General features: G+C 47.6%; 1 protein-coding gene across 1 annotated transcript in view; it reads right to left on the bottom strand.

Annotated features, from left to right (window-relative positions):
* Positions 1-461: 461 nt before the first annotated feature.
* Positions 462-23107, bottom strand: part of LOC135880347 (urea transporter 2-like) — an 82190-nt gene continuing 59544 nt past the window's right edge. The window contains exons 11-12 of the mRNA XM_065406613.1: positions 7614-7673; positions 462-734 (exon numbers count right to left, since the gene is read on the bottom strand). Of these exons, the coding sequence (XP_065262685.1) occupies positions 462-734; positions 7614-7673 (333 nt within the window). The remainder of the gene's footprint in view (positions 735-7613; positions 7674-23107) is intronic.

Raw genomic sequence — 23107 nt, 5'->3', positions numbered from 1 at the left:
CCCTCTCCGGGGCAGCGGGGAGCCACACCGGCTCACTAAACCCCGTTGAGCTTGGGGGGATTCGTCCAGCCGTGGGGTCTCCCTCGGCACCTCCTGCTGTAGCCGGAAGAAACACGGTAAGCCCGGCCCTGGCTCAGGGCGGGGCAACAATGCTAAGTCAGGGCTTTGGCCCTCAGTCAGGGCTGAGCAACAAATAAGTACAAGTATTAAGCTCAGGCCCTGGGTCAGGGTGGGGCAACAAACAGTAGGCTCCAAGCCTCCAAAGGCCTGGGCAAAGGGGAGACTGCCACCCACGGGTTGGGTGGCAGGGGGGACGCAGGCCCTCCCACTCCACTGCATCCCAGCCCGGGGCCCTAGCAGCGGCAGAAGACCCGCTGCTGTGTCAGTGGGGATCCTGGCCGCAACACACTGACATGGGCTCTGGCAGTGCTGCAGCCAGACTAGGGTCGGCTGCCCCGGGGCTACTTCCAGACTCCCCCTCGGGTAGTACCTGGATCTGGGTGTTGTCCTCCGGGGGGGTCCAGTACCATGGGTTCCTCTGGGTAGTGGGCAGGCGGCAGGCCCGGCAGCTTCTCCGGGTAGCGAGTGCAGGGTAGGCCTGGCAACTCCTCCGGGTAGCGGACGCAGGGTAGGCCCGACCAGTCCTGGCGGCCGCCTTGGGCCGCGGGGTCTTCCCAGTCACGAGCTAGGCTGGAGACGTCTGGTCTCTCCGGTGGCTGGGGCCTGACTGATCTCTGAGGGCGAGCCTTTATACTTCTGGGTCACTGCCTGAACCTCTGAGGGGCGGGCTCAGAGCTCCCTAGCTCCGCCCACTCTGGCCTCCGGATGGGCTCTTCCCCCTCCGGGGCGGCGGGGAGCCACACCGCCTCACTACAGTAAGTCATGGTATCCGTGACTTCTAGCGAACTCTGTGACTTCAGCCTTCAGTGGTTGGGAGCTGCAGGGTCTCCCGCCATGCGCTGGGGCAGGAAGCTGCAGGGTACACATCTCTGGTGGTTGCCATGGGTGGCGGGCTACCCCCGTAGCTCCAAGATGCCATGGGTGGTGGGGGAACCCCCAGAGCGCCCGGTCGTGGTGGCGGAACCCCCGAGCTTCCAGCCGCTGTGTGCCCTGGGGGAACCCCAAGCTCCTGGCTGCTGCGGGCCCCTGGAGCTGGGGGTGACAGGGGTACCCCACAGCTTCCGGCTGACTTGGGAGGCAGGGGCACCCCACAGCTCCTGGCCCCCATACGCAGTGGGGGACCCTCGGAGCTGCAGGTGGCAGGGGTATCCCACAGCCCCCAGCTGCTGCAGGCAGGTGTTAGCCCCTGTGCAGCTGCCCTGCTTCAGGCAGTGTGGGGACCCACAGATCCCCATTTTCTCATGGATATTTTTAGTAAAAGTCATGGACAGGTTACGGCTTCTGTGAATTTTTCTTTTTTGCCTGTGACCTGACTGTGACTTTTACTAAAAATATCCGTGACAAACTCTTAGCCTTAGTAATCGGCTATTGGGTTTGTACCTTTGGTTTCTTACATTTCATCACAGTATGTGGCGCATGCCAAGCAGGCTGTCAGTTACCAGGATATAGATGCTCCTGCCTAGTGGTTGGAGCAGAAGTCAGGAATTGGAGCCCAGGGTGAGTGCTGGAGTCAGAGTCCAGGTGCCAGAGCTCAAGTCAGAAAGCAGAGGCAGAGGTCAACACCGGTAACCTAGAGTGACGGCAAGGTACGCAACAAGGCAGGAGCGATTGTAGCCAGGACTTATGCTCCTAAATCAGTCCCAACTGAAAAAGGGATTTAGGATCCTAAGCCACTTCTGTGCTTTTGAAATCTTTCCCCTCAGTGAATTGCTCAGGGTCACATTGGAAGTCCATGGCAGAGCAGGGACTTAAACCCCAGCGTCCTGTGTTCCAAGCTAGCACCCTCACCCCTGGACCACCCTTCCTACATGACGGAGCTCAGCTGGGGCCTCTAGGAGTTACTGTCATCTGTACACCAAGATTCCAGGATTGCCCCCTGAAGCTTAGGATGTCTGCTTAGTCAATGTGAAGTGCTGGGAGCAGCTCTGCGCCTGGCTGAGGGCTTTCCTTGTTTTACTCCTGAGGGAATTCTGCACCAAAAAAACCAAAAATTCTGCGCACAAGATTTTAAAATTCTGCATATTTTATTTGACAAAATAACCCAATATAATCACGCCAGTTTCAATTATTTTGGTAACTTATTTCAGTTTGTAACAATACAGACAACAAAAAAGATTCAGGAAATGGTTTTTCACAAACAGATTCCGTACTAGGCATATTCATACAGAACTCTGAGTAATAATTCATTAAACTACAACCCAGAAACATATTTCCCGCACCCCTCAGAAGCAGTACAAAGGCTTGTGGGAGTCAGTGGTAATGGAGGAGCTGAGGGAGAGGGAAGTTATTGCTGGGAAGGAGCCTGGGTGTGAACTTGGAGGGTTGTTGGGTATGGTAGGAAAAGTATGGGACAGTTTTTTGGGGGGGAAGCAGGGATTGTTAGGGAGCTTCCCTCATGTAGACCCTGGCTGACCCCTGGCCTCTCTCATTCACGGTCCACTTAAGTCTTGTATCAATAACTCCTATGAAGTTAATGAGAGTTCCTCCTTTCCTGCAGGACAAACCTTATAATCTGCCCTTTGCTGGAAACTTTGAAAACGGTTAGGCAGCTGGTGTGCTGTGACGGCTGCCCATTACGTTAGCCAATATTGTTTTATTGTTTCTCTGTGCTCCACTGTCTGTCTGTAGCCACGTGTTGTCTCTTGTCTTACACTCAGTTGCAATTTCTTTGGGAGAAGGGTCCAACTTTTTATTGTGTTTGTACAGTTCCTAGCACAATGGAGTCTCGGTCCATGACTGGGAATTCTAGGTGCTACCACGCTTTAACAGATAATAAATATCAGGCCCTATGAATTCTCCTGATTTCTTTGCTTTTTACTGTTTTTTCAGTGGCCGTACTTGTGAGTGGGCAAAGTTGCCACCCCAACTTGCCCCTTCCTGGCCTAGCTGTAGCATTGCAGAACCTTGTGTGAGTTTACCCCCATCTTCTTTTGGCCTACTCTGGTTGTAGGCATGTCCTGGCCGTCCAGCCAGACCACTTTATGGAGTCCCGTCCCTTTGGAGGACCTCGAGGCCTTTACCCAGTTGGACTCAGCTGTCAGGCACCTCATGGCAGGCTTGTCTCTGCTACTCTAAACTGTCCCCTTCTCTAACCACAGCCTTCTGTAGCTTGATTAACCTCACTGCTCTAGCCTCTTTCCTCCTCAGTCATTCTTCTCTACTCTCCTTCTCAGCATTATTTCTGTTGGCTTCCCAGACAGTCCCATACACAATGGGAAATGACTGCGTAGGAAGGAGTACTGCAGAAAAGGATCTGGGGGCTACAGTGGATCACAAACTAAATGAGCGCCAACAATGTCACACTGTTGCAGAAAAAGCAAACATCATTCTGGGATGTATTAGCAGGAGTGTTGTATGCAAGACACAAGAAGTAATTCTTCTGCTCTACTGCACCACTGACTAGGCCTCAGCTGAAGTATTGTGTCCAGTTCTGGGCACTACATTTCAGGAAAGATGTGGACAATTAGAGAAAGTCCAGAGAAGAGCAACACAAATTTTAAAGGTCTAGAAAACACGACCGGTGAGGAAAGATTGAAAAAAATGGGTTTGGTTAGTCTGCAGAAGGGAAGACTGAAGTGGGACATAACAGTATTCAAGTACTTAAAAGGTTGTTATAAAGAGGAGGGTGATAAATTGTTCTCCTTATGCACTAAGGACAGGACAGGAAGCAATGGGCTTAAATTGCAGCAAGGGAGATTTAGGTTAGACACTAGGAAAAAATTCCTAATTGTCAGGGGAGTTAACCACTGGAACAAATTACCTAGGGAGGTTGTGGAATCTCCATCATTGGACAAATACCTTCAGGGATACTACTTAGTCCTGCCTCAGTGCAGGGGGCAGGACTAGCTGACCTATCGAGGTCCCGTCCAGTCCTGTACTTCTATGATTCCATGATTCTGTCCCTCCACTCCTCTGAGTCTCCTTCCACTCCAAATGAGCTCACCCTACTCTCCCTAGAAATAAGCCCTGCTCTCCCGCCTAGATTAACCTTGTGCCTAGGTCTGGGGTTGGCAGCCTTCCATTGGAACGGCACATCACGGCCACTGGGAGCTGCGGGGGCCTGTGCCTGCGGACGGTCAACGTAAACAAAATGTCTCATGGCCCGCCAGCAAATTACCCTGATGGGCCGCGTGCTGAAGGTTGCTGACCCCTAGCCTAGGTTAACCTTTTCATGGCATGTGTGAAGTAGACACACCATCACAGAGACGTAGGTTTTTGGGGTGAGTGTTTGGGGCTGGTTTTCCAACTGAGGGGCCAGGACCAGATTGCTTTTCTGTAGGTTGCAGATGGGTTTGACAGCTGGGAGTTGGTAATCATGAAGGTCCATATCAGAATGAGGTTCTTGACTTCCCTCTGCCTCCTTTTGCCACAGAAACAACGTATTGAAAATGAAAACTGTGATTTAGCGCTAGTCTTTGAGCACACATATTAAAGCAGGTGCCTGCTCAGGGTCTTTACAACAGCCCGAGACTTTCTCAGTGTGAGGCAGAACCATACAGTGTTGGCTTTCCAGGCATTCTGTGAGGCCTGTCTGTCTAAAGTGGATTGGGGAAGGGCACAGGAATTGGGTTGTTGTCGGAGATTTAAGGAATGCAAGGTGTCAGCCAACACATATATGTTAGGTTACCATATTCCACATTATACAAATGCCTGACAGTTATAAGGGCTGAAATGGCCTATGTTTTTTCCCAGAGTTCTGTTCACTCATGCTAAGCTACATCCCACAATACCCTGCAACAGTACAACTCAGTGTTTGGAATACGCAGATAGGAAAACTGTCCAAATCAAAATATGTTTGTTCTACAGTTCAATACAAACTGGGGACGTACCTTCACAGATCAGTACCTTGAATGTTAGTATCCAAGACAAAGCTAGGGAGGGTAAAGGTAGAGCACAACAAGTTAAGGCACTGGTACAAACTAATGAATTGGATTATAGCAACATATAAAAAGTTATATAACTTGTAAAATCATCAAATAAATACTCCTAGCTGAGGTGTGTAACTTCGAAAGCACTCCTGTGTCAGGCAAATTTAACAACGCTGCACAAATTGGCTTCCTGAAAACTGACATCGTATTGAACCTTTATACCATTGTTGACTTGCAGCAATAAAAGTAATTAATATTGGGTATTTAGTTTCTTGTTATTATTTCATAATGAATCAAAGTGTAATCAAGCCATTGACAATACAGTTTGTGAACAAAGGAGTACAGTGATTTGGTTGAACTTGTAAGAGGTTTTGCTGTCTGGTGGTGGGTATGTGGGGGAAGGGATCAGCATTATTTTATGTTACTTTATTTAAATCCAAGCAGATACATTCAGAAGAGATCACATAAAAGCATAGGTTTATAGATTTTTAACACCATAAGGAACCATTAGATTATCTAGTCTGACCTCCCGTATGACACAGGGCATAGAATTTTACCCATTTACTCCTCTGTTGAGCCCAGTCAGGGCCGGCTCCAGGCACCAGCCGACCAAGCACGTGCTTGGGGCGGCACCTTGTAAGGGGCGGCCAATCTTGGTTCGGCGAGGCGGCGCTCGGGGTTTTTTTTTATTTTTTTTTTTTTTGGTTCGGCGGGGTGGCGCTCGGGTTTTGTTGTTCTTGTTGTTCTTGTTGTTTTTGGTTCGGCAGGGCGACGCTCCGGGGGTGGGGTGGGTTGATTTTCTTTTTAGTTCGGCGGGGCGGCGCTCGGGGGGGAGGGTTGTTTTTGGTTCGGCGGGGCGGCGCTCTGGGGGCAGGGGTGGGTTGATTTTCTTTTTAGTTCGGCGGGGCGGCGCTCGGGGGGGAGGGTTGTTTTTGGTTCGGCGGGGCGGCGCTCTGGGGGCAGGGGTGGGTTGATTTTCTTTTTGGTTCGGCAGGGCAGCGCTCGGGGGGGGGGTTGTTTTTGGTTCGGCGGGGCGGTGCTGGGTTTTTTTGTTGTTGTTGTTTTTGGTTTGGCGGGGCAGCGCTGGGGGGGGTTGTTTTTGGTTCGGTGGGGCGGCGCTGGGGGGAGGTTGTTTTTGGTTCGGCGGGGCGGCGCTGTGGAGGGGTTGTTTTTGGTTCGGCGGGGCGGCGCTGCGGGCGTTGGTTTTGGTTCGGCGGGGCGGCGCTCGGGGGGTGGGGTGGGTTGATTTTCTTTTTAGTTCGGCGGGGCGGCACTCGGGGGGGTGTTGTTTTTGGTTCGGCGGGGCGGTGCTGGGGAGGTGGGGGTTGTTTTTGGTTCGGCAGGGCAGCAAAAAAAGTTAGAGCCGGCCCTGAGCCCAGTAACTTGTCTTTGGCTAAAGCACCAAGTTCTCCAGGTGTCAGTGTGGTACGAGAACACACAGGACACATGAAGTCTGCTCAGTGCCGGGAAAGGTAAGAGGAAAGGACACTGGGAGCAGCTTTGTCCAAGCAATGGAATCCGTATGGTGACTGTTATAGGGCAGCCGGGCCTTGAGCCCCCTCCCGCAGCAGAATACACATGCCTGCCTCTGTGTCCCTCTTTCAGAGTCCCCATTAACTCCACATCAGGCTCTCTTTCCTTAAGCAAGCCCCTCCTTGGGCCAGTTTATTACAGAAGTCCCAAACATAGTCCATTTATGACCCCCATGCACATGGGCTTGAAAATCCCAAGACATCGCATCCCTCAGCACCCCTCCCCCCCCGTACCATACTCTGGTGTCTTCTGCTTCACCTGGGTTTTTCAGCCCTCACTGATCCTTTCACCAGGACAGCCACTCCAGCCGGAGTACAACCCCATGCTTCCCAGCTGGGAGCCCTGCAGCTTCTCTGCTGGGAGTTCATCTTCACCAGTGGAGAATCCTTCACTCCCCCTGGCCCTCAGCCCTCTCTGGCCCTCTGGCTCCAGTGTGCTGGAGATGTCAGCAGCCCTTCCCTACCTTCAGCCTTCTCTGGTTTAAGAGTCAGCAGGCAACTGCTTCTGCTGTTCTCCTGTCTTCAGCCCTCCAGCCCTGGCCCTCTGGCTTGGGGAGATCAGCTGGCAAACCCCACTTGCTGTTCTCCTGCCTTCAGCTTCCCCCAGGAACCCCCTACAGCTTCCTTTGGGGTCCATCGCCTTGTCTCAGACAGCTCTCACCTGCCCTTTTCCTGACTGAAATAGTCTGCTCTGTCTCACTGGTTCTCACCCCCTCTAGGGCCCAGGTGCCCTCTTTTAAGCCCAGTGGGGTCAGTTGAGTCACAGGAGCATTGGCCTCATTCCTCTTAAAGAGCCAGTTCCACCCTATGTCAGTGACCCTCACAAGGATGAGAGATGCCTTTGGATACAGATCCCAGGAAACAGGTTGTGTTCAACAACAGGCTTGGATTCTTCATCTCAAGATTTTAAATACTGTTGTTAAATCTTCAGTTGATTGATGGGGAGAGATGACTGATTTGTAAAGAGACATTTAAAGAGACCACAGCCATTGATATCAACTTCATCGAATACCCACAGGCGTTGGTTGGGCAGGCAGCCAAAATGGCTTGCTTAAGGGAGAGCACAGGGACTGTTGAAAGAGGATGCCCTCACCTGAGTGATCAGCACAGCCTGGGCATGCACCACCTGCTGCTTCCCTAATGGAAGGAAGACCTGGGTAAGACAGAGACAGTAGTGCAGTAGACCACATTACGTGACTTGCATGAAATTTTCAGCCAAAACATCTTTCGGTAAAGAATGCAGATTGGTGACAGATTTTGCAGATTCGTGTCGGTTTTGCTGAGTTGTTTCAGTTGCAAAAACAAACGAAACATAAAAATAAATTCAGAAAAAAGTCTGTGTTGTTTTGACATTTTCGAAATGAAACATTTTAATTTTTTTTATTTGAAACAAATCTCGGTTTCAAAACGTCCTATACGTTTACTTAAAGAACTGTCCACAATATTTTTAAATGGCCGCCATCTCAATGAAGCTGTTTGATGTGGTCAAAACAAAATGGGCTGTTCGGTGTGAAACGACTTCTTTTTCACTTTGTGATGTGCTGAAAACTCCTGAAATGTTCATTTTCAGTTTGACGGGGCAGACTCCCCACCCCAGTCAGGGAAGGGTTAAAGAGCTCCTCTGGGCACAATCCACCTCAACCCGGCGTACCTGTAAGGTTTTCAAGCCTGGTGTCGGGCAGACCCTGGCAAGGGAGGATCCCTGCTCGGTGCTGGATGGCGTTCAGGGTATGTCTACACTGCATTGTAAACCCGGGTCTGTGGCACCTGGGCTTGCGCACTTGATATTCCAAACTGGTGCATGCAATTGCTGGACCTGGGTCTCACAGCCATGCTAACGCATCCATGCTGCACTGTGCAGGCCACCTGATTCAGGTCTATGGCTTGAGCTGCGTCTACACAGCTTGGGCCTGAGTCACAGCAGGACTCTGGCTCTGAACCCCCCACCCTCCCTGCAGGGTCCTGGGACTCAGGTCCTGAGTGCTTGCTGACCCAAGTCAGACTGATTTGTGTGTGGACAGAAAGGAGGCGTGGGCTCAAACCAAGTCAGGAACTGGGCTTAGTGTGCAGTGTAGACATATCCTCAGAGGGAAGCAGAGCTACAGAACAGAGCTCCCTAGCCCTATTGAGCAGGGGCTGCTTACCCAGAAAGCTGCTGAAGAACGTCTGCTGACAAGACCCCCTGTAGAGGTTGAGGGACCAGCTTTCCTTTGCTTTTTCGGTAGAGCCCAGGGTGCGCAGCCTGGGGCCCTCAGATACTTGGGGGTTAGGAACCCCGCCCGTTTCACTGAGACTATTTATCGTTTGCCTTGTGGGTTGCAGGATTAGTTTGTTTGTTTTTTACTTCTTTTGGGTTGCGGCCATGCGGATAAGGCAGTGGTGGCTTACAGCCAGGAGACTGCGCCCTGCATTCCGAACGAGGGTTGTCACCTCTGAGGGGCAAAACACCGGGACAGCCACGTGCCCCCCACACTTCACCACATACACACCGTGCTACTGCTTGCTCCCCCCCCCCCCATGGAGTCCTGCTCACAGGGCTGCCCCAGGCACCAACCTCACCAAGCAGGATGCAGTGCTGGCCGGATCCACCTCGCTCCCATCCAGCAGTGACCTCCATGCAGGCAATACCTACACGGTGGTGACTGGGCACTGCCCACCCCCAGCTTTCCCTGTCCTGCTCACTGCTCCCGAGCTGCCCCATCCCCATAGCTCCCAGACAGCCCAGAGCCAGAGCTCCCTCTGCGCCGGTGCCGCTACCCCCTGGCTCCCACCACCACTGTCTCTAGTGGCTGGGAGGAGCCATCAGAGGGTGACTGACAAAAAGTTTGGATGTCCCGGGGAGATGTATGGATTTCCTGGGACAGTTCCCTAAAAAAAAAGGGACCATCCTGGGAAAACGAGGACAGCTGGTCACCCTACTCCAAACCAGTGCTACAGCAGCACCCACACCTGCGACGAGAGAAGCATCCATGCTCACCTCAAGGGGCGCCCTAGAGGACAATCTATGACAGACCTGAAACAATCTTTTAAAAATTATTATTTAGAGTTCCCAGCAGGCCAAAAAAATTAATGAAGAGGAGTGAACCTCTAGTGCCCTTGGAGGCCCAGAGGAAGGAGTCGTTTTTGCTTGCAGAGGAAGGGGGATCCACTTCTGTTTTCTTCTTTCTAGGTGTTAAACTCACTGTGATGACTCTGCAAAGCCGGGAGCTACAAATCCCATCAGCCTCCTCCCCACTGTACATCCCCTTTCTACTGGCTAGCAGGGACTACATTTCCCATCAGTAGGGTTGCCAGACGAACAGTTTTCGACCGGAAAGTCCAGTCAAAAAGGGGACCTGGCAGTCTCCAGTCAGCATTGCTGACTGGACACTAACAGTCCAGTTATGGAGTAACCGCAATCAGCCTCCCCTCCAGGAGGGCAGGAAGAGCAGCTGCTGCCTGGAGGAGCTGCAGCTCAGTTGGAGAGAGAGAGAGAACTGACTCCCAAGGACCCGGTTCCGGTGGAGAGAGGTAGGTACTGGCACTATGCCGCCCCGGTGGGGATTCTGTCTGCCCTGCCCCACTGTGCTTGCCCCAAGACCCTGCCTCGCTACAGGGACCGACCCACCCCCATCCTAAATAGGGTTGTCAACTTTCCAATATCTGAAAACCGGACACTACGGCAGGAGTGCTGGAAACTTCCCCTACTCCGACTCTTCCCCTGAGGCCCCACCCCCTCCCTGCTCCTCTCCCCGCCCACCTCTGTGGCTCCCTGCTTTCCCCCCTCCCTTCTCCATCGTTTGATCGTCTCCCCCTTCTCCCCCTCCAGGGGTTTAAGCAAAGTGAATGAAGTCACTGTATGCTTTGCCTTTATATGTCCATATACTTCCTTTCTGATAAACCTGATAAAGAAGAAAACATGTTTATGTGGACCAACTATCCACTTCCAAGAAATGCAGGCATAACCATGCATGAGACTTTTCCCCATAAATGAACCTAGTTTGATCCTTCACAACCCCATACAGTTTTTGACCACTCAGTGCATGGCACTTTTTTAAAGCCAGACTTTAATTACATTTATTACTAAATAATGTCTTAATCTGATAAATGAGTGTTTAATTTCTTTGGTATCCAAAAATCAAAGACTTCTGGACATGGTAACAAATTCTACCTAATAGTTAAATTATAAAACAAAGCTATATATTTTGTATATATCAGAGCAGGATTAGAATTAAAATCCTTGAGATTTTAATGTCTGCAGAGAGGATAAAATGCACAACTTCCAGTAACAACGATAGAAAAGTCATGTTTAATGCTCTTCTCACTGCGCTGAAGAGGTCTGGGTTCTTTGTGTGTGTGTGTGTATGTGGGGTGTCCCTCATCTATCACTATTCCTTAATTTCTACTTTGGGATCTGCTAATTCTTAAAATATTGAGAGAAGTCAAAATATCTCAGCATTGTGCCAGGTTGCATATTGTGCTAGCTATCTAATAGGAAACTTTACAATACAAATATAGAATGACTGAGACAAATAATTCCTTTATGAATTCACTGTGGCAATTTCAAACTTCATTTGAGTCAAATGGAGACCCTGTTCAGCAAGAGGAAATTTGCTGTTTAAGAAAGCTGGCAAAGGTTTAAAAAGTTCAGCTAATACTAGTTGAAACTGCAGCATTGTGAATTTCCGAGGGTTATTCTGGCATATGCCTTTGAAGAGTTGTGTTCATGTTTGCTCTTGCTTGCAATCTGAGTTACATAACGTGCTATGCATATGGAAAATAATGTTTTCAAAATGATTAATTGGCCCATTTATCTATAGCGCTATAATCTGCCGGGAAATTGGGGAAAAAAAAGGTTAGTAAACTGTGACTGTCCTCACCCTTGGGCATAAAAGGTGTCATCAATTCAGTACTAGCTTTGCTAACTCAGACAAACATTTATACTTGGAAATATTAATTTTCTTAAAGCTACAGAACGTTATGTGGTGAAAGGCGATAAGAAGGAAGCAAAGTCATCTGGAAAATATAGCCTAAATTTGTATTCCTTGTGTGGAAAAGATGAATGTAACTGGAACGAGAGAGAGTGTGTAACAAACCAATAATGTTTATAAACGTAGAAAGGCTATAACTCATTTCACAGCAGTTATTATCAGGGCCGGCTCTGGCTTTCTGGCCGCCCCAAGCAAAAAAAAAAACAAAAAAAAACCCGCGGCGCGGCTGGAGCCAGGGTGCAGGGGGACTCCCGGATGTGCCCCGGCTAGGGAGGGGGGGAGGGGGAGGGAGCGGGGGGAGAGAGAGAAGGGGGGCGGCCAGGGCTTCAGCGGGGCGCTGCCACGCGGCCCCTCCCGTCGTGCCCCCTGCCGGGAGGGCTCCGCACCGCTCCGGTCGGCTGGGAGGGAAGGACGCAGGCTGCCCTGCCGGGCTTGCTGCAGGGTGCTCCTGTCCTCCACGCCACTGCCCCCTACAGGGCGGCCGGAGCGGAACAACAACAAAACAAACAAACAAAAAAACAAAAAAAGCAGCCGTGCCACCCTAGGATTGGGCGGAATGCCGCCTCCTACAAGCTGCCGCCCCAAGCAGCAGCTTGCTCGGCTGGTGCCTGGAGCCGGCCCTGGTTATTATTATTCTTTTGTTTCCCTGTGCTCGATCACTACAGCAGTAATGGTGTTGAAATTATTAAGTAGCTTCTTGTTTAAAGTGCAAATAGGCCACCACAAATGATAATGAGTGATGGATGAAACTCAAGATTTGGCTCGGATATGCATCCAGAAGTTCATCTGTTGTGCCGGGGGTGGGCTTGGGGGGTCGGTCCCCAGAGTGAGGCAGGAGCCGGGGGGAAGCACAGTCGGGCTGGGGAAGGGACAGGATCGCCTCCGGGGTGGTGTACCTATCTCTCTCTGCTGGAACCGGGTCCTTCGGAGCCAGTTCTCTCTCTCTCCAGCCAGGGGTGCTGGAAGAATTTGTATAGTGAGGGTGGTGAGAGCCATTGAACCCAACTGTAAAACCTGTGTACGATGTAAACTACTTCAAGCCAGGGGGTGCTTCAGCACCTCTAGTTCCAACACCTATGTCTCTAGCTGAGCTGCAGCCTTTCCAGGCAGCTGCTTTTCCCGCCTTCCTGGCGCAGAGACCGATTGGGGGTACTCTGGGAACCGGACTTTTAGTGTCCTGTCAGCAGTGCTGACCAGACACAGCCAGGTCCTCTTTTTGATCGGCCTGAGTTGTTGGCACCTTGTATGCGCAAGGGAGGTGACATTCATAGCTTAATAAAGTTTTTTCTCCGATCTTCTGGCAGATTATAGTGCTATAGATAAATGGGCCAATAAATCTATTTGAGAACATTATTTTGTGCCTGCATAGCAGTTTATGTAACTCAGATTGCAAGCAAGAACAAACATGAACACAACTCTTTAAAGGCACATGTCAGGAATAACCCTTGTAAATTCAGAATGCTGCAGTTTCAACTAGTATTAGCTGAATTTTTCAACCTTTGCCAGCTTTCTTAAACAGCAAATTTCCTGAAGATTGAAATTGCCGCAATAAACATCACAGTGAACATGTGATAACATGTGTTGTCAATAATTATACACTTCATACTTAAATATCGGAGCCATCTTATCCAGAGTTACACATCTTATATGCGTTGGCTCAGGGACTGGATTTACTGGCATATTCTGAACAGTGCTGACTACACAGATGGTGCCCAATGAATAATGCAAATCATGACAGTAATCATTGACTTTATGGACTCTGTTTCTGTTCTTTGTTCTGGAATTGGCCTGAATAAAGCTGAAACCCTACGAATTTGAGGCATAAACACATTTGATACTTATATGGCACTTTCTCATTCCTTCCTTTTCTCAGACTCAGAACAAAAAATGACGACAAAATGGTTTTCAGTTAAAGTGTAAAATTGCACAGCAGCCATTGCTTTACAACCCAGCATGGGGCAGGACCTGCCACTCCTTGGGAGTTAAGTGATCTCCTCTCATCTGACTCTCATTCTCCATCCTTCCTAACCTCTGCGCTGCTTTTCATGGTTCAACCATGACATCCATCCTGGGACCATTTGTTGGAGACTCAGAGAACTGACCGCCTTGGTTTTGCTCCCATCGATCAGAGTCCTCTCTTTTTGCAACATGCAGCAATAGAGAGAGAGGCTGCTCTACAGGATAGGGAGCTAGCCCTGAAAGACCTGGGTTCTACTCCCCCCATGGACTTCCTGTCTGACCCCTATCTGGCCAGTGCTTTAAGGACAGAATTTCAAAGGTTTTTAAGCACCCAAAGATGCAGCTAGATATCTAGTGCGGTTTACCAAACCTTCAAAGTGCATTTGAAAATCTCATTAGGTGCCTAAATACCTTTGAAAATCTGGACTTTTGTCTGTTTGTGCCTCAGTGCCCCGTCTGTACAATGGGGATAACAGCGGGGGGGTTGGATAGGGAGTGGGGTCCTGGGAAGGGGCGGTCAGGGGACAAGGGTCCGGGGGGTTGGATGATGGTAAAGGAGAGGTGGGGGGCATGAGGGTTTCTTGAAAATTAAAAAGGGGGTGTGATGCCGAAAAGTTTGGGAACCACTGATCTAGATAATACTTAGTCCCTCGAGGTCCCTTCCAGTCCTACAATTCTATAATTCTATAAGGTGTTGAAAGAGTAAAGTGAGCTTGCTTATGAAACATGTTTGTATTTGGGGATTAGGTTCAGGCCCATCTCAGTTTCTATCAGGTAGCAGGTCTGGACTGGACACATTCCATGTGTTGCTATTGTTTTAAAGCTTATCTCTTGTAAATAGTAGTTTATTGCTTGATCATTCTACAAAAGCTCTACAGATTGAATGGATAATTGCATCTCGATTATTTCTTGAATGTGTATTTGGATTAGTGCCCAGAAGAATTTACTCTTTGGATGGTTCCATCGCATATCTGAAAGCAGCTTTTGCATCACATCCTCTCCAGCACAGCTTGCTAATTACCCTGGTGTGCATGAAGTGAAGTCTGTGTAAAATCTTATATCCGATGAGCATACAAATGAGGCCTGATCCTCCTCTCCTTGCAGTTAAAGGAATTTAGATGCACTTCATTTCTTCCACTGCTTCTTTGCACTTTAATCTGGAAAGCACAGTTTTCACTAGTCTAGCAAATAGCCACTATTCTTTGAACGGCCAAGTCCATTTCTTCCAATAACCTTGCCTTGACTGGTTATCAGTTATACCACAAATAATCCAGTCTCTAAAGACTCCCTCTGTTAACTGTTTACACAACTTAGCTTTATTAAGTACAGTAGGTCTGTAACATACAGATCAATGGTTTTACCTGATTCCTCATAAAGGAAATGTTCCTTTCCCAGCTGATTTCTCATAAAGGAAATGTTTCTTTCCCAAGTGATGTTCTTACATTGACCATAGTTGTCTTGATTTTTGTGAATGACTTTGTCTAGGAGCTACCCCTCCTTTTCTTAGTGCTAGAATGTATTGTAGCGCTCCAATGCCTTTGGTCCTGCCATGTGTAGTAGCATGAATGATTTCCCATTTCTGGTTTTTCTGTCTGTATTTAATAGGAGACACATGAAAGGCCTCATATGGCTGGGCTTCAAATCACTCGATTTATGCAGCATTATCACTAGGGGCCTGGCAATAAATGCTTGTGGCAATGATTTTAAGGCATATTGAAAAGCAGTTGCTAGGGTGTTGTGTTATCAACAAGAGAGGCCCATTCTCCAGACCATAAATTTGGAATAATTTAGATTGGAACCTTGAGATTACTAGCCTCTGCCAGCTTCATTCATTCTTTGATGTTGTGGTGCCATACTTTCCTTGTAAAATGCAAACAAATAGAGACTTTGGTTTGTTTCTATCAGAGAAGAGACAGACTCAGATTCTGAGCAGGAGAGTAATCCCTGTCTGTACTCCCAGTGTACACAAAACATTAAAAAATAAACTCTTCCACCATAAAACTTACAATAGTCTGTGATCAAAACCCAAACACCCAGCCATAAAACCAGTGCATCTCCCAGGTACACAAACCATTGAAATATTCCAGTTCTGTGATCTATTTCCAGCCAATGTACATGGATATCAATCAGGGTATGTGCACTCAGTGACAGAGGAGAAAGAGGTGAAGCAATCCATGTCCTTTTTTGGTCAGTTCCTTGCTATTCTACTTGCAGGCCCTAGCATGATCTCCAATTCATGACATCTTTCTGTTCACCTTGTTAGCTGTTTATATGCCTGTTCAAGTGTTAGCCTCGGAAACTGATATTCCTGCGTATACCTCAGAACTTGACAGTACTGAAGTCAGCCATTTTGTATGTTCAGCCACTGCTGGCTGAAAACCAAACATCACATTGCTAGGAATAATCTTAGGCCTTTCTGAGACAAGGTCAGACAGCTGCATCCTTGCAGTTTGTTAATCAAAATGGGAGGATGGGACAGAAAGTTATGGAAGAGAGTGAGTGAATAGCGACCTTGATTTTAGGTGCCTCTGACCTATTGTTGTTATGGCTAGAAATACTAGAAATGTTTTAACATAATGAATAGTTTATTGAAATTAAAAGAATTAGTGACCTAGTAAAGGTTATTATGTTGACCCATTAGGAGTCACTACAGGTTATGTGTTTTGTTAAAGTTAGTTAAAAAAATTAGGTAAAAGTAAATACCTTGGAGAAGTCTGAGGAAACTTTTCTTCCAGCAAGGAGCTGACATCTAAACTCCTCATCAGCTGGACAGAAAGAGGGCCCCTGGAAGTCCGGCTGGTAATTACTCAAAACCATCTCAGACTGTGAGTAACTATCTCTGGGATGTCCTAAACCTATTTCTTATGTCTGTGTGTACTTAATATCTAATAAATTGTAGATTTAAATAAAAGCATGCTTACTTGTATTAATAATTTATCAGACAGAATTGCTGTTTTCCCATTGATTTATTCCTGACACCACCTGGAATGAAACAATTAAGTACCACTATTTTGGGTTCTAAAAACCCCAGGTAACATCAGAGCTAATCAGGAGATCTGGCTGGGGAATATTTTTGCTGTTTGCCAGAAGCTGGGAATGGGCAATGGGATGAATCACTTGATGGTTACCTATTCTGTTCATTCCCTCTGAAGCATCTGGCAATGGCCACTGTCAGAAGACAGGATACTGGGCTAGATGGACCTTTGGTCTGACCCAGTATGGCCGTTCTTACTTTGACAAATAGTTTTTTTGTTGAAAAATGCTGATTTCTTGAAACTTAAACTGTTGGCAAAACAGGACTTGTTTCCCTGAATCTCCTGACTAAAATTTTTTTTTGAATATTAAATTGTCAACGTTTAGTTTTGACATTTTCTAAGTGAAAAAATCCAGTTTTCTGGTTCTAAATGACTTTTACTTTCAAAATTTAAGTTAAATTAGACTGAACAAATGTTAAAAAAATGGAAAAAAGGGTCAAAATCTAAATGAAACACTTTGAAATTATTGAAATTAAATGCTTTGACATGAACCAAATTTTTGTGTGTTTTTTTCCCGTTTGTGAACATTTTTCAATATTTCAACTTTTTGGCCTAATTTGGGAAGGTAAAAATTTTCCAGCTCTCAAAATTTCCATGAGACAGGAAAACCTTTTCCTGCCCAGCTTAGCTAAACAGTTCATCTGCCACTGCATCATATGAACTTTAAGTTATAGCTTTAAAAATCTGTCAGTCTATTAACAGTAACAAGTCCGTCCCAATACCTTATCATTTATGCTATAAAATGGTGGCTGAATACAATGTATTTTCCTTTTATTACCTAAAGTGTGGTTTAGCTCTGCTGCAGCACTAGCATACAGTAGCATATGTATCCTCTCTGACCACAATTTGTTTTATGTGGTGCACAGGGCCGGCTGCAGTGTTTCTGCTGCCCCAAGCGGCCGGGGGGGGGGGGGGGGGGGGAGCTGCGATCGGCGGCACTTCGGTGGCAGCTCCACCGCGCCACTTCGTTCTTCTGCCGAATTGCCACCGAAGAGCCAGACGTGCCGCCCCTTTCCGTTGGCCGCCCCAAGCACCTGCTTGCTGTGCTGGTGCCTGGAGCTGGCCCTGGTGGTGCAGTATGATAACTGGCCGACCACAGTTTTTAGCACCATGCTTCAGTCCAGGGCTGTACTGGGGCATGGCCCAACATATTTGGGAAGCAGAGCAGTGGAAGGTAAGTAATTTTTCAGCTATGTTTACACTTACAACCAGGGCCGGTGCTACCATTAAGGCGAACTAGGCGGTTGCCTCGGGCGCCAAGATTTGGAGGCGCCAAAAAGCGGTGCCCCCAATTTTTTTTGTTACAGCATTCCTCCCCGAGCGCGCAGTCGCCGCTCCACTTCTCCCGCCTCCCAGGCTTGCAGCGTCAATCAGCTGTTTGGTGCCGCAGGCCTGGGAGGAGAATTAGAGTGAGGGCGGCATGCTCAGGGAGGAGGCGGAGCAGAGGTGAGCTGGGGTGGGGAGCTGCCGCACAGCTCCTGGGGGGGGGGAGCTGCCGCGAGGGGGGGCGCCTCAGGGCGGGGGTGGGGAGCTGCCGCAGGGCTGGGGTGGGGGGCGCAAGGTGCAAGTTTCGCCTAGGGCGCGAAACTTCCTTGCACCGGCCCTGCTTACAACACTACGGTTGTGCCTCTGTAGCACTTCTGTGTAGACACTCAATACAGCAATGGTTGGTTCTACTGTCATTGAAGTTAATCCACCTCCCTGGGAGGTGGTAGCTAGGTCAGTCAAAGAACTCTTCCGTTGACCTAGCGCTGTCTACACTCGGGGTTTGGTTGGCATAGCTACGGTGCTTAGAGGTGTAGTTTTTTCACACCCCTGACTGACAGCTATGTCAACTTAAATTTTAAGTGTAGACCAGACCAAAGGCTGAGTCATCCTATTGCTTTTGATAAGTTCGAGGATAAGTGCTATATTGTGTTAAGTTAGTGTGAATAACAAAGGTGGACAATGATTTTAGAGGGGTATCATCTTCCAGTTCCAGAAGTATCGTTCTGGCTCCTCCTTGTGGAGGAGGTTGCTGTTTTATATCTTTTTACCTTACTAAGGAAATGCGGGGACCTCCAGCTCATGGTTAGAAGGAGAACACATCTGGCATTTGAGAGAGAGCAGAGAAAGCTGGGATTGTTGGGAGACACTGAGGGTTATGTTTGTTTTCCTTTTCATGTGGGTGGAGGAGAATTTGATCGTGCAAACTTATTCTTGGACGAAGGGGGTGTGTCTGTGGAAGGCATGCAAGTGGCTGGATTTAGCTTGCTTTCTACTGCACCGTGACGAGATAAAATCTAAAAGGTGATCGGCAATGGGAAAAAACCCATAAACTAAAAAAGTGTGTGCCCTGTACTGCCGCTCTTTTACCTTCTGTTTGTGTGTGTTTTGTGTGGGGATCTTTTAAAAGCATTCCAAGAATAGACACAGTTAATTGCTATAATAAACATTGCAAAGAAAATAAACAAACTCCAAGCTCCAACCTAGGATCCAATATCTGTCCTCACGTAACCCTGGATGTGAAGAACAGCACTGACCTCCATCAAACACAGCTCATCAAGTGCATAGCATGGCCAGATTTAAAAAGATATTGTAACTAGTCCATGCATTTGTAATGTTCTTAACTCTGATTGTCAGTTCTTTAGGGCAAGGGGCTGTCTTTTTGTTCTGTGTTTGTGTAGCACATAGCACAAAGGCATCCAGGGGCTAGGTATTCCTATTGCTATAGTACTGAGGTAGCCAAAATATTATGAACTACATCAGTTGCCTCCCAAATATTAAAAGCTGAATCAGTTAACCTCTGCTTCTCTGTCTCAAATGGAGCTACTTTCTTATAGTTTTCTATGTTATTCCATTCTGAGCAATATAAGAACATAGGCAAGCCCGCATGGAAACTGTGTTGAATGCGGGGGCATGAAGTAGAGGTTAAAGAGTTCTGGTGTTTGGAGCATCACCTCTTTCATTCGGGTACAAGCTCCTGTGTTGAAATGCATTTAGAAATATTGCCGTCAGCACACTGACTGACTGGCATGTCTCACATTTAAAACTAGCCTCAGCTTTCTTGTAAATGGAACCAAAAGACAGTTTTGTGCTACGTGGCAGTTTAGGTAGAACTCACGTTAAGTTCCCACCCAAAAACCAAACCAAAACTGGCATGTGCCAAATACTACTTTCCCTTTACTTTGTAACTTTTTTGTTTACAAACAGTTTGAAAGTTCTCCAAAGAAATATAAAGTTATAATCCAGTTTTGCTGCAATAAACATTGCAAACAAATAATAAAACCAACTCAACCCTAAATCTGGGCTTCATTCAATGCCTTCACTTGACCCTGGATGTACTAGAACAGGGCATGGTCGAAACCGAGTTAATCAAATGCACTGCATCAGCAGATTTTAAAACATTAGGATTCTTCCAGGCATTTCTAATGATCCCATCCCTGGAGCATCTGCACATGTAAAAATATTAAGAGACAGCAGTTATCCTTTACTGGGAAACCAACCCCAGTGACCTCTGGGGTGCAGAGTGAGAGCAGCCCCAGAAACTGGGTCAGAACCATACAGGTGGTGTTGAGCTCCAGCAGATGGATTGGAGAAAAGGGCATGGTTTGTAATGTTCATTGGGAATCCCAGAGAGTAGTGGGACAGTAGAGGTTGTGACGATTAGAGGGAGAGGACCCAAAGAAGGTGAGAAAGGGAGGGAGAGGAGAAAGTTTGGCTTTCCAAGGAAGAATAAGGTTAGGGCAGGTGTCACAAGAGGCCAGTAGGAGTAAGCACAGAAAACAGAGGTATGAGGAAGCTGTGTGAGAACAGCAGAGGTTGGATATGAGCGGCAGAGATTAGGAGAGGGAGCTTGTAGAAACAGGGAAGAATAAGGAGAGATGGTGAGGATGGGGAACATGCAAGGAAAAATATTTTTTAAGGTGACATGTCTGGGACAAAATATAGTTGCCCAATGGCTTTCCCCCCACTTCCATTGCAATACAATAGGACGGTGTACATAATAATTCCATCCAAAGCCATGTACTGTGGTCTGAATTCTTTCCTGACGTGCCCCCCTGCAATCCCAATGAAATCACCCGGGAGATGTGATTTGGAAGACTATCAGTTTCCTTATTGCCCTATCCTTCCCAAAAAGAATGAGATAAGTTCAAACATAATGTGGAGAAAGATGTGAAACAAGCTATTTCATGTCCTCCCTGAAAGTCAATAATGAACCTGGGGTGAGGCAAGAATATGTAAAGTAGGGTGGATCTAAGATTTCTCTCTCCCATAGCCAAACTCCTAAGTTGACCTGCATTCAAAAGTCCTACAGAAGGGGCATTTTTGGTGACTGTCGTCTTGGCCAATACTGGGGATTGAACCGGAGACCTGCAGAGCTAAAAGCACAACTTGCTACAGCTTAAGCGGATGGTAAAGCTTTAGGTTGTAAGAGCTCCAGTTCCTCTGCAAGTCAGGCACAGAACGGGAGCACAACACTCACTGACTGACCAGAGACATACGTTAAAGTATTGTTTTTTTCTCCACTCCCAGTGAAGTCAATGGGAATTTTACCAATAACTTCTAGTTGGAACTGAGTTAGGCTAATGCTGAGTGCTTTTTGAAAGTCCCACATGAAAACTGCTACTGAAAAGCTAAGTTGCGGTTCAAGGAGAGCATGTATACAGTTGTGACAGCAAAATTTTATCTCTCATGCATGCCTGTACCTCCCCCATGAAGTGCTTGAGGTGCTTTGTTGTAATAAAAAACCAATACAATAAAACATACACAATACAACATAATGCAGTGCAAGGCCAGTAAAATATGACACACCAGTAAAAAGCCACCCATTGAAACTGGCATCCAAAACAAATAGAGCGAGGGCAATGCCTCACAACCTTTGCAGGAAGAAGGAGCGGCAGCTTCAGCCAGAGTGTGCCAGAAGAGACAAGAAGATAATACGCCACTCTCCATGATGCCCTATGCACTGACAATTGGATGACTAAGGCTAGTGGTTGGAGGTTCTTGGCCTTTGAAAGGGCTGTAGAGAAGGCGCGGTTTATGTATTATGTGCTGAGTAATGGCTCTTTATTAAAGCAACTATTTGCAGAGCTGCTGTAACTGGAGCTTAGTGTTCTAGTCATGTGTACACAGACTAACTTCCAGGTGCAATTCTGTCCTTCAAGATGTGCTACTCCATCCCAAACGCCTGCCTTTTTCACAAGAGCTTGCTGTGGCGAGAGGATCCCAGTACATAGCTCACCATGGGGGCATAGCCTTTACCTCCATCTCATTACAGTCTCTTAGACCTCAGATTCCTTCAAATATGCTGGCCTGCGAATGAGTCTCCCATTCCTTATTTGTGTTACCACTGTCGGTAGAGGAATTGCTGCCACCCTGTGGCTGCCTTCTTTTAACTGAGTGGTTTCCTGTGGTCTTTTGTGTTGTCCGTAAACCCCATGCTCCTGTCTCTCCTACACTAGGCCAGCTGATGGCTGAGGCTCATTCTGAGTCATCCTCGTCCTGACCTGTGTCCCAGATGCCAGCTGTCTGCCAGTATTCTGCAGTTGTCATTGTTTTTTCCTCCACTGATGTTCTGAGTCTGCAACTACCTTGTACGCTGCAGCTTGGGCTGCTGCCTTTTGACATTTCTGTATGGGGCTAGTTGTCAGTGGTTGGACCAAGACTGCTCCCTTTTGTGTAGTGGCCTCAGGTCCCTGGCTACTTTCGCTGCTTAACTTAGCATTCTCACAACTGCTTCTGTGTATTGTCCCTCACTCTTCTGTTGGGTTGCAGCAGACACTCCATCATGGGAAGCCGTGTCTTGGTTCTCCGATCAGTCAGTCCCTGTACTGGGCTACTATCTAGTTCTCAGGAGGCTGTATTGCAATAGTCCAGCCTAGCCAGGTAAAGATCCCTTCCCGACTTTTCTGCCTTTGCGTTTTGGGGTCCTGAGTGGAAGCCATGAGGAACTCAGTTTGATAGAGTTTTGACATGAAGTCAGGCAAAATCTAGTAATTACGGCAGAGTTTCATGGTGGGTTTTGGGTTTCATATATCATCTCAGCTGTTCCTCCATTCTCTAGTGGTTTCTATTTTAATTAGCGATAGTCCCATCCCTGGAGAGACTTCTTCTTTACTGCACAGTCTAGAGAGAGATGGATAGGAACCACAAAACCCTTCTCCAGGCTCACTACTGGAGGGGACAGAGATCACCAACAAATGCAAGGACTTCTCTACAGCTTGTGTAGGCATCACCACAGGGAAGAAATCAATCTGCAAGAGGGATTTTTTTCACTGTCATTCAGTGGAGGATTGAGCTGATTTTTATTGACTTGATGTGAATCCTGTGGTGGGTGAAGAGGATAATCTAATTCATGCAGAGGCTCATGAGAATTATTTTAAAAATAAAGGGAGCGGGGAAGGAGGGCAGATGGACTTGACCCAAAACCCCAGCCCTGAGCAGCCCCAAACTTCATGGAAATTGGGCTCTAGATCTGAGCAATTAGGCCTTCCCCAGTCTCTGTGACAGGCTGATCCAAAACCTGGATTCATAGGAACATAGGACTGGAAGGAGGGACCTCTTGAATCATCGAGTCCAGTTCCCTTCTATCGCAGGCAACCCCATCATATAATCCTGTTCATATAGTTATCTAGTTCCAT

The sequence above is a fragment of the Emys orbicularis genome, chromosome 6, assembly GCF_028017835.1.
Source record: "Emys orbicularis isolate rEmyOrb1 chromosome 6, rEmyOrb1.hap1, whole genome shotgun sequence".
Lineage (NCBI taxonomy): Eukaryota > Metazoa > Chordata > Testudines > Emydidae > Emys > Emys orbicularis.
This window is presented reverse-complemented; position numbering and strand designations above follow the sequence as displayed.